Raw genomic sequence first — 12,797 nt, forward strand, 5'->3', positions numbered from 1 at the left:
TTTCATGACGTGAATGAGCTGAGAAAATGCAATCTCCCCAACACAAACAGTTACAGCCACAGCGGTAACAAAATATGGTATAAATCATGACTTAAAATTTGGCCAACCTCTTAAAAACAAATTTCTCCCAATCAAAACAATTACAATAACATTTAACTTTTAAATTAGCCACGGTTTTACTAATGCAAGCTAATGCTCACTCCCATTTAACAGAGCTAAACTTTCCAGCTAAGGCTACTTTAATAAACATATATCAAGTTTACCTGTGGTGATACAGTCTGTGTAGCTGTCGATTGAGTGGACAGGACTCCAGTGCTGAGTCAACCAATGACGCGGCAGCTTTGAAAGAGTTTATTGACAGTTATATTAAAAACCAAAAGGGCAGGAATAAAGAATCCCTTATGCCCTATGCAAATAACCATTTCAGCACAAAAGGGTTCTTCAGGAAGATATGGTTCTAAATGGAACTTTAAGGTCAGTAAAGAACCTTTGAAGAAATCTATTTTTTTAGAGTGTACAGAAACAGACATTTGTCAAATCAAACAACCACAGATAAAAACACATGGAGCCTACACACACACACTTTTGCACACAAACAGTCCATCCAGACGTGCATGCTTTTTGCCAACACTATCTGATGTTTCAGCATTTTTATGCATTTCATGATTGTTTTCGGTCACTTTGAAGGGTATGAATAAAAGCTGACACAGAGGACAACGGAAAGTGTCACCATGACGACGGCTGATCAAATATCACACTGGTGGTGAGTCACAGTCAGAGACATCAAACCCGCGGCCCCAAGAGCAAAGATTAGCATGTGTTTGCACAGCGTGTTTGAACCGCACTTGCCATTGGTTCCTGAGCTTTTACCGCGACTGTTCAGTGTGATTTCTGAAACTGCTATGCAGTGGAAGATCACAGTATGAACAGTGTGTGGAATTCTGTGAGCACGTTACAGATGATTTACTTCATGAATAGTGTCAAATAAAATAAAATGCACACTATTCGAAAACTGCATTTGACAGACCTGGAATAATGTACGGCATATAAGTGTCAGAAGGACAGAAATCTTCTGGAAACAACTGGGTCAGATTGACCAATTGTTTAGATTTTTTGGCTTGTTTTATGAAGGCCTCATTAAAGATAGCTTGGAAACATTTGGTACTTTTCAAATGTCTTTTATGTATACAGGGTGGCCCTAACAATACGGTGACACATACGGATGTTTGATTGCTCATATCTTAAAAATGCATAAAGGTGTTTACAAAATCGCAACAAAATGACATCACTGTGACGTCATCATGAGCAACATCTTGCTACAACATAAAAAAACATTTAGCTACAGTAAATTTTCAATGGCAGCATTGAAAATCTTAAATTTTTGCCATAATGCCCCATTTTTTGTTTGTTTGTTTGAAGGAGGTATTGCCCCAAGTGAAGGAGTTCAAGTACGTCGGGGTCTTGTTCACGAGTGAGGGGACAATGGAGCGGGAGGTTGGCTGGAGAATCGGGGCAGCGGGGGCGGTATTGCACTCGCTCTATCGCACCGTTGTCACGAAAAGAGAGCTGAGCCGGAAGGCAAAGCTCTCGATCTACCGGTCAATTTTTGTTCCTACCCTCACCTATGGTCATGAAGGCTGGGTCATGACCGGAATAACTAGGTCGCGAGTACAAGCGGCCGAAATGGGCTTCCTCAGAAGGGTGGCGGGCTTCTCCCTTAGAGATAGGGTGAGGAGCTCAGTCATCCGTGAGGAGCTCGGAGTAGAGCCGCTGCTCCTTTGCGTCGAAAGGAGTCAGTTGAGGTGGTTTGGGCATCTGGTAAGGATGCCCCCGGGGCGCCTCCCTAGGGAGGTGTTTCAGGCACGTCCAGTTGGGAGGAGGTCTCGGGGAAGACCCAGGATTAGGTGGAGAGATTACATCTCCACACTGGCCTGGGAACGCCTCGGGGGCCCCCAGTCAGAGCTGGTTAATGTGGCTCGGGATAGGGAAGTTTGGGGCCCCCTGCTGGAGCAGCTGGCCCCGCGACCCGACTTCGGATAAGCGGTTGAAGATGGATGGATGGATGGATGTTTGTTTGTTTTGGGAGAGGGTAAACAAACGATTTTATAAATGTTTTACTTGTAGCAAGTTTTTGCTCACATTTTGTTATTTGCAAAAAATCGTAGAAGTACGCAAAAATTATGCAAATGTATTTATGCATTTTTAAGAAATGAGCAATCAATTTTATGGGCCACCCTGTAGATTACAGTGTTTTAGCCTTCAGACCCAGACTTTCAATATTAAAATATGAAAATAAATTATAAAAATACAAATGATTGTTTAATTGGTCATCTAAACAAAGAGTCAAAGAAACATGAATCATTTCAATACTGTGTGAAAATTATTTCTATTCAATTTTTGAAAAGTTCCCACACCAAACAATTTTTCCCCTAATAAGGTTTTCTCAAAAGTTAGTACACTTGTTAACGATACTTCCATTCAGATTATTTCATAGCTTTAACTTTATTCTAAAATGTTGGAAATGGTCCCTCTAAAACTCGTTTCACTGCTATTGGTTCTCAGTTCCACTATGAAATAGAAATGTTTGGTGTTTATGTTCTTCAGTCTGGTAGGCCACGGGCTTTGGGCTCAATCAGCAGGGGACACAGAATCACTGACCCAACACTTCTGCCAATTGATTGAGGTCTCAGCGCCGGATGCGGTCCAGTGACCGATCCACAGGGGAGGAGAGTGTCCACCAGTGTCCAGCATAAACGCGTGTTTTATGTAACAGTTAAAAGTCAACCCTGACAACCAGCGGCTGCTTTAACGTGAACTACAGGGGTCAATGGAATTATAGAAATTCACCTACAGATCAGAGACAGAGCGATGAGTACAGCTCGTTCACGGCTCGCTCAATTCGAGACTCGCCAAAAAAACACATAAATAAAAAACGATGGAGCGCATTTTTACAAGGCCATTTTTCATCCTACAGCCCTGCAGTCTGGATGAATAAAACACGCCGACGTGACACTGAAACGCAGTGATGTTTCTGGAGCCTTGAGGGGGGAGATCTAGCATGACAAGGGTACACGGGTTAAAATCGACCTTTTTGACCATCACTTAATCACCAGCTGTCTGTCACCCCCTGGAGGCCTGGAGGACAACACTACAATACTCACTAATCCCCAGAGCAGAGGTGTGCCGTGTGAGTGAAATCTTTTATCAAGTTATGAGTCATTTTAAGTCACAGTAACAGTATGTCACAATTGGGGAATGGGGATTCCGATTCTGTAACCATTCACACCTCTTGTAGGACTTTTGAAGAAGAAATATTTGGATGTGAGAAATGTAATCCTTATCGGAGTGTGTTGTGTGGTTAAACCTTGTCCTTTAATAACTCAATTGATGTCTCTTTACATGCATGAGGTGATGTCTAAGAGTGCACAGGACCACAATAGTCTTTTCCACTTACCTTATTGCATTAAAATACAGTTTGTAGGATTCGTTTTCTCACCTAGGATATATGGCTGCAGCATGGTTCGGGAGGTTGTTAAAATAAGAGTGTACCAGCTTCCTGTCACCTTATTTATACTTGCACTATGAATTGTGGGTAATGTAGGATCTGTGTAACTATGGGATTTTTACAGGGGGAGATTACTATTATTTGTATCATTGTTTTATGGATGTAAGGTGTATTGAAAACTTAAGAATTACATTGTTTAGGGGTCCTGGGTAGCTCAGTGGTAACAGACGCTGGCTACCACTCTTGGGGTTCGCTAGTTCGCTAGTTTGAATCTAAGGGTGTGCTGAGTGACTCCAGCCAGGTCTCCTGAGCAACCAAATTGGCCCGGTTGCTAGGGAGGGTAGTGTCAGGTGGGGTAACCTCCTCATGGTTGCTATATTGGGGTTCGTTCTCCGTGGTGCGTGGATGCTGTGGTGTATGGCGTGAAGCCTTCACACTCCCTATGTCTCCGTGGAAACGTGCTCAGCAAGCCATGTGATACGGGCCAACCGTCACGACCCTTCTCACCGCGGGCACTAGGGCATTTGCCCACACTGCCCTGCCTGTAGTTATGCCCCTGGTTCATGGTCATTTTTTGATTCACTAAAAAAAGAGCCAGCTGATAAGAGTCATTCATTCAGGAAATGGACTACACTGGTTCCGCTATACGTTTCATGCTGTAGACTTAGGAATCGGGTTAGTCGTACTGTAGATTCAAAAGAACCGACTCATAAGAGCCATTCGTTCGGGAATCAGAAAACATTGGTTGGGCTGCATATTTTGCACTGATGATTCAAAATAATGACTCATATAAGAGTGACTCATTAGGGAATCAGACAACATCGGTCAAACTGGATGTTTTGCACCAGTGATTCAAAAGATCCAACTCATAAGAGCGACTCATTAGGGAATTGGAAAACATCGGTCACACTGGATGTTTCGTGCAGTAGGTTCAGGAATTGGGTTTCACGGATCACAAAGCTCAGTAGGGTCATTTGTTCAGGAATCATGCTACACTGTTTGTACTGTACGTTTCGTGCTGTAGATTCAAAAGAATCGACTCACAAGATTCATTCATTTGAGAATCGCACTTCACTAGTAGTGCTGTAGGCTTCATGATGTCAATTCAAAATAACAGGCTCATAAGAGTCATTAGTTCGGGAATCGGACCACACTAGTAGCACTGTATGTTTTAAGTTGTAGATTAGAAATTCGCTGCTAAACGTATTTCCTCATCAATTGGGAATATTCAGTGGAACTGTGTACGAAGAACCGCCCACACAGAGGTCACTGCCAAACCTATTGGTCAACTCTGGGAATTTGCATGTCAAAGTAACCAAAAGTGAGCCCCATGCAGAAATGAATATAGGGCAATCTTCTCCACCAGAAGTCCCATCAGGTGAAATTCCTGATTGTACACATTCACTATGAGCTACTGGACAACATCCAGTGTGGATGAGAGGAGTAAAAGTAGCAAAAGTACTAGTGTGGGTGTTTGTATTTATTTGGGACACGTCCCTCAAAGTATTCATGTGGAAATTACGTAATGCAGTCCTGCCCACTGACATCTGTGCAAATATAACTACTGTGGTATAAACTGTGTGCAAAATCTCCACCGGCTGACACGTTTCTACATTCACACTAAATATACCATCATACCACCCATCCCATCCCATCCCAGATGAGTCCAACCCAAGCTTGATATTTGAGGAGGATTGCTAACACAGAGGCTAATAACAAGGTAAGAGGATGAGTTATCAAGAGAAATAGAGAGAGGCAGAGACAAAGAGAGAAAGAGGAAGGCAGGCGCTGGGTTATTTTTAATCTCCAAAACGACAGAGAGGGTGACAGGCAACCCATCATCAGCCCAGTCACCGCCCACTCGCTCTCATCGCACGCCACACGCACCGCTCGAGGGTGCCAGGTGTCAACTGCGCTCTCGTTTCATCGCTCTTGCGCTCTCAGACTTGCTCATTTATCTCTATTTTACATTCGCTTTATTACATTTCTCCGATTTCTGCTCTATTGCTACTGTGCATAACAAACGACTCCGTCTGTCCATTTGTTTCGACCTCTGACCCCTGCACTTGAAGAGCACTTGACCCCTGACCTTTGCCGTTTCTTCAATGAGAAATATATGACAATGTGTCGACACCTGATGCGTGTGACGTGTCAAAACGAAAGTTTCTGACGGCACTTCTCTTTTAGAACAGCTTAATAATTAACATATTAATATATACAAAAATATATGACACTGAAGGGTTTACCTCCAACAGAAATCTCTGTGTGCTGCTAACACAAAACTGAATGAAAAGTGTGCAATGCCAGAACTGGAGATTTACAGAGACCACAAATGAAAATCTCTCACACAAATCCCTTCTGTGATGTTATTGCTCAGATTGGTGGGCAGATCTGACTCTCCGAGCTGAAAGAGTGTCTGCACTGGATGCAGCAAAACAATCAAACATCGTCAGTATGTGGGCTTTGTTTGTTTCGTTGTTGTTGTTGTTGTTTTGTTTGTTTTTTGGTGCAGAAGTACAGCAGTGCCTCTGGGAGACAATGCACACTTGTACTTTCTCATATGTTTGTTTTTGCAGGATATTTCACCCCTGGGTTGAAAATCTTTAAGCATTTTTCAAAAAAAGTTTTTGTGTTGTTCAGCACAGTGCAAAGTGAAGTAACTAAAACCCCCTTTATAAAATTAAAGTCACTGTGATGCATTGCCTCGAGTGCTTTATTGCTTTTATAGAGGCGACAGCAGTTTGATAAAAGAAAATAAAGCAGGAGACAGACGGGCAGATAAACAGCTAGATATATAGTCTGGCAAATAGTCCTAAATGTAGAGAAACAAACAGACAGACAGAAGTATAGATAGATAGACAAATAGACAGACAGACAGTTAGACAGACAGACAGACAGATAAATAGACAGACAGACAGACAGACAGACAGAAGTATAGATAGATAGACAAATAGACCTAAATGTAGAGAAACAGACAGACAGACAGACAGACAGAAGTATAGATAGATAGACAAATAGACAGACAGACAGATAGATAGACAAATAGACAGACAGACAGATAGATAGATAGACAAATAGACAGACAGACAGATAGACAGATAAATAGACAGACAGACAGAAGTATAGACAGATAGACAAATAGACAGACAGACAGACATATAGACAGCCAGACGGACGGACGGATTGATAGATAGAGGACAGACAGACCGATAGATAGACAGACAGACAGACAGAAGTATAGATAGATAGACAAATAGACAGACAGCCAAACGGACAGACATATAGATAGATAGACAGATAGACGGACGGATTGATAGATAGATGACAGACAGACAGACAGACAGACAGAAGTATAGATAGATAGACAGACGGATGGACGGATTGATAGATAGATGACAGACAGACAGACAGAAGTATAGATAGATAGACAAATAGACAGACAGACAGACATATAGACAGCCAGACGGACGGACGGATTGATAGATAGATGACAGACAGACAGACAGAAGTATAGATAGATAGACAGAAGTATAGATAGATAGACAGATAGACGGACGGACGGACGGACGGATTGATAGATAGATGACAGACAGACAGACAGACAGAAGTATAGACAGACAGACAGACAGACAGACAGACAGACAAAAGACAGTCAAACAAATACATTTAAATACAGACGGACGGACAGACAGACAGACATTTATAGAGAGACAGAAAGACAGACAGACAGATACGCTAATAAAAACAGATAGACAAACAAATACACTTAAATACAGACAGTTTGAGAGACAGACAGACAGAAATAGGACGGACGGACGGACAGACAGACAGACAGTTATTGAGAGACAGAAAGACAGACAGACAGATACACTAATAAAAACAGATAGACAAACAAATACACTTAAATACAGACAGTTTGAGAGACAGACAGATAGATAGATGGACGGACAGACAGACAGTTGAATAAATAGACACCTTTTACTTACGGATGTTTTAAAATTTGTTTGTTGAAGAAAATAAAAAATATATTTTGATGTATAAAAGTTCAATAGTTCTCCCAAAAATGTAAATTCTCTCATCATTTACTCACCCTCATGCCATCCCAGATGTGTATTACTTCCTTTATTCTGCTGAAAACTAACAAAATGTGTAGAAGACTTTCTCAGCTATTTTGGTCCATATAGTGTAAGTGAATGGGTGCCAAAATTTCACAGCTCCAAAAAGCACATAAATGCAGCATAATAGTAATCCACACAACTCCAGTGGTTAAATCCATGTCATCAGAAGTGATATGATAGGTATGGATGAGAAACAGATCACGTTCACATTCTTGTTCTTGTGTTTTTGGTGATTACACATTCTTCTCTGCATATCGCCCCCTGCTGGGCTGGGAGAAGAACATATAGCAAAAAATTACATAAATATTGATCTGATTCTCACCAACATCTATCATATCACTTCTGAAGACATGGATTAAACTACTGGAGTTGTATGGATTACTTTTATGCTGCATTTATGTGCTTTTTGGAGCGTAACAATTTTGGCACTCATTCACTTGCATTGTAAGGACCTACAGAGCTGAAATATTCTTCTTAAGAATGTTTAATTTGTGTTCTGCAGAAGACAGAAACTCATCCACATCTGAGATGGCATGAGGGTGAATAAATGATATTTTTTATTTTTTGTGAAATTCTCCTATAAAGCCATAGTTTAATATACCATCATCATTTCCCTCCCTCATGTTGTTCCAAACCCATGTGACCTTCTGTATTCTGTGGAACCTAAAATATGTTAGACAGATTGATAGGGACAGTCTCAGTCACCATTCACTTTCAAAATATAATAGTGCCTGGCTAATATCTCCTTATTGTGTTGTATGGAAGAAAGAAAGTCATACGGGTTTGGAACAACACGATGGTGAATGATGACAGAATGTCCATTAATAATAATAATAATTGTGTAACACATGTTACATTTGTATTATGTAATGGAATGTTGGGAGTTAATGTCCATTGTATCATTTGTGAATGTAACTCACTACTTGAGTACTCTTTTATTTGGATACTTTCTTACTCTTACTCAACAATTATTTATGTTAGCACTTTTACTTGAGTATATACACTCACCTAAAGGATAATTAGGAACACATACAACCCTTTGCAGGTGTTTAGCTGATTAGAGTGTGACACTTTGAGCTACAATACTGAACCTTTTCACAATATTCTAATTTTCTGAGATTCTGAATTTGGGGTTTTCATAAGCTGTAAGCCATAATCATCAAAATTATATCAAATAAAGGCTTGAAATATCTTACTTTGCTTGTAATGAGTCTATATAATATATTAGTTTCACCTTTTAAGTTGAATTACTGAAATTAATGAACTTTTGCACGATATTCTAATTTTTCGAGTTTCACCTGTATGTATTTTTAAGTAATAGTATTTTTACTTGAGTACAGTTTTTGGCTCCTGTATCCACCTCTGTCCGACACAAACTCGAGGTGAAATTCAGCTGTTTCTGGAGTCTCTTTTCTTCTTATTTAATAACATAATTAATATTTCATGTCCATTTATTTGTATTTATGTGGTTGGTATCCATGTTATAAGAGGGATAATGTACAGTCAGCTGGTTATTATTGCAAAATTATATAATCTATTATCTATCTTTTTTTTTTAAGACTAAAGTAATTTCAAATAATACTTTTCCGATTTCGGCCCATTGTGTCCAGAGAGCCACAAATTTGAATTCTGGTGCACTATTTGACACTTTACCCCATATGATCATTTGTTCTTTTGGCATAATAGTATCTATCCTACATCCTCTCCATGTTGAGTGGAGGATTGCCCTCTACAAATCTTTCTTCAGAAAAATCATTAAAAAAAAATTTCCGAATTGACCATAACATGTTTCGAGTTTGTTGTCTTAAAGAGGACCCAAAGTCATCCCTTTTATCCATTGAAAAATGGATCGCAATATTTCGGAAAACAAAACAGCAAAACGTTTTTTTGTACCTGACTTTTGAATCTGTCAATCACCATGGGCAAAAGTCCGTCCTCTTGTCCTGGCTCAGCCGTTCTGATGATAAAATCCACATCATGACCGAACTCTTTTGCCCTGTAGACATATAGGATATTATACATTACATGCATGTTCACAGTCGCCTGTGTTTTACTAAATAACACTCTCCATTCTGTCTCAAGGAGGACATGGCACAGATCATATGATGAGATACACAATACTCTTGTGAGTAACAGTATGGGGACATACGGCTCAATTAATGGCTTTGCCCGTTACCCATTTCTCTAATAAGCCGTTCACCCTGTATCATTAAACTCCACAGTGCTCGTCGTTGCTGGAGCTGTCAGGCCGTTTTATGAGTTTCAGCTGCTGACACGGGAGATTATGAAAATGAGTCACTGAAAAACAGACTGAACTGGCACTGTAGGTGCCGAGTTCAGGCAGGTGCATGCTGGGAAGACTGAGATATTACAATATATAGAGGAGAGCGGGGCAAGTTGTCACACTTTTGACTTTTTTTGAACACTTCAGTGTAGTTTTATTTGTGAAATTCAGTTACTCTATAGACACAAAATGCACATCCTAAGCTTCAAAAAAGTTTCTGAATATTTAGAAGATTCATTTCACACTCTAGTGGGGCGTGATGTCACACTTTTGGGGGTAAGTTGACACAATAAAGCTATTGCTTAACACTGATTTGAGAAGAATAGAATATCTTTGTTTGATATATGAAATACTCGCTGATCTTAACTTAATGGCTTTTTAGCAATAATTGAAACAGTTCAACAGTTATAAAACACAAAACAATTAATGTAACAGGTAAAAACTAAAATTGGAAACTTGAATGAAGATCAAAGCTGCTTAAAAACAATCAAATTAATTATTGAATTAATTTGCAAAGAAATCCTTCGAACATCCCTATGTTAGATCTATCAGTTTGATTAAGCTAAAAAAAAATTGAAATAAATATCTATAGAAATATTTTTATAAATAAATAAATGTGGAATGAAATAAACATATGTAGAAATATTTAAATAGAAATAAATATGGAAATAAATAAATGTATACATAAATGTGGATATAAATAATACATAAATAATTCCATAAAATTTGCATCTGTGTAAACATTTAAAAGTTGTTTATATATAGCATTACTAGCCTCAACCTGACATTTGTCAAAAATACTCTTGTCCGAAGAACACAGTTGAACCTTTTACCTTTGTTATAAAGCTGACTCTTGTCTTAATGTTTCCCTGTGTGGTTTTATGGTGTTCATTTGTTTACATTACAGCCATTACAAAACATGATGATATAGGAATGATAGTTTGGAAGCTAGAATTTCCAAAAATTATTCTAATGTCGGACAGTAAGAACTAGACATTTGAAACAAACATACAAAACCACTGCCAGAGAAAACAAGCACTTATACAATTAGACTTATGACTCAAAACCTTATAGAAACATCTGTATGATATAGCCCCAGTCTTACCAGTGTATAAGGATACATATGATGAAATACAGTATATATTTGCATGCTGAAGACGTAAATGCATCAGGTGGCATATTCATGTAAAGGACCATGTGCAAAAGCTGTCCTTTATAAATGTACTTAAGCCAACACAAATGAGTCTGAGTAGCAAAAAAGCATATAAATATGAATTCCTCTCTTTTAACAGCAGACTGCACAAGTGAGAATCTCAAGCGTAGGCCCGGTGAACAGATAAGAGCCTCTCAGAAGTCAGAACTTGCACTTTTCTTGCCTTTTGCTCTCAGATGCAAGATTAGAGAAGTGCTGAATAAACGTAACTTAATATAATGCAACATCAGGCCGCTATTAAATGGCACTTTTTCATCAAAACGTAAAGGAAAAGCTATATTCGTCTTTTTAAGATTTAATGCGGCTTGTGAATTATGTAGTGCTGGTATTGTTTAGGAATGAAGTATTTACAGCTGGATGCAGTATTAGGTTACGGAAGAGCACATCCCTGAACTCTTGGTTTATCCCAAACTGTCCAAACATGAGAAATTCACAACAGAGTAACTTATAAATGTAGCTTATATTTTAGTATTTTTATTGTTCCGGAGCTCAGGTTTTCAGGACAGTTTTCTCATGCACATTTTAAATATATTAATATTTTATATGTTTTTATAAATGTTTATATAAATGTAAATAGTTTATACATTTTTTTAAATATTTGAATATTTGATAAAAGTTTAGTCAGTTAAAATTAGATACACATTTTTGTCATTTTGCAGTTATTACGAAGTTACATTTTTATGCCATTTTAGGCCAAGTAAAATTGACTAATATTAATAAATATGAGTGTGGCAGGGAGGAGGGCGGGGCCAGGTCGTGATCCTACACACCCGGTCCCGTATTAGGCTAATCAAGCCTCCCGTGAGGTATAAAGGTCGACTGCAGGAGAGAGAGATAGTTTACGGACATGTCCGTCATGTGTGTGTTTGTCTTTTGTTTGAGTTTAAAATTAAACTATTATTATTCTCGCCTCCTCCTTTCCATTGATCCCTTTACACTGGTGCTGAAACCCAGGAAGTAGGAGGGATGCCCGTGGCGGAGTCCTCGACACTGCCATCCACCCAGGGGAGTGCCGCTGCCATCCACCGGGGGAGGGAGTAGACCGACCACCCGGACGCGGTGAACGGCCTCTGTCCATGAGGCGAGTGGGGACTGGACTCCCCGACTGCCTGGAGCGGTAGGGCCGCTGCCAGGGGAGGAGGAGTGTCCCCACGAGTCACAGAGTACGCGTATCTCTCTCTCCTCTCTCTCTCTCTCTCTCTCACTGCCGCTCTGTGTTGGCCTTTTCCCTCTCTTTTAAATTTTACAGTGTTTTTTGGGGTGTACTACACTGTTACAGGAAGTTTAATTATTTCTGTTTCCCTCCCCTTGTCCCCTCCCTCGTCCAGGTAGACGGGGATGACCTGCCGGCAGACGGGGCTTAGGGCACGCCCTCCCCCAGGGGAAGGGGGGGGGGGTGTACGTCATGCTAGGAGCTCCCCAGCCTGAGAGAACGAGGGAGGAATGTGGCAGGGCGGAGGGCAGGGCTGGGTCGTGATCCTACACACCCGGTCCCGTATTAGGCTAATCAAGCCTCCCGAGAGGGATAAAGGTCGACTGCAGAGGATTGTGCGGGAGAGAGAGATATATGTGTGTTTGTCTTTTGTTTGAGTTTAAAATTAAACTATTATTTGTATCGTCAAGCCGGTTCTCACCTCCTCCTTTCCATTGATCCCTTTACAATGACATTATTTAAAG

At 40.0% G+C, this 12,797-nt stretch overlaps 1 protein-coding gene across 1 annotated transcript in view; it reads right to left on the reverse strand.

The window, feature by feature from the left end:
• Positions 1–12,797, reverse strand: part of LOC127617585 (DNA nucleotidylexotransferase-like) — a 144,573-nt gene that overhangs the window by 76,188 nt on the left and 55,588 nt on the right. The window contains exon 8 of the mRNA XM_052089569.1: positions 9,517–9,619. Within this exon, the coding sequence (XP_051945529.1) occupies positions 9,517–9,619 (103 nt within the window). The remainder of the gene's footprint in view (positions 1–9,516; positions 9,620–12,797) is intronic.

This window comes from Xyrauchen texanus, chromosome 24, assembly GCF_025860055.1.
Source record: "Xyrauchen texanus isolate HMW12.3.18 chromosome 24, RBS_HiC_50CHRs, whole genome shotgun sequence".
Taxonomy (NCBI): Eukaryota; Metazoa; Chordata; class Actinopteri; order Cypriniformes; family Catostomidae; genus Xyrauchen; species Xyrauchen texanus.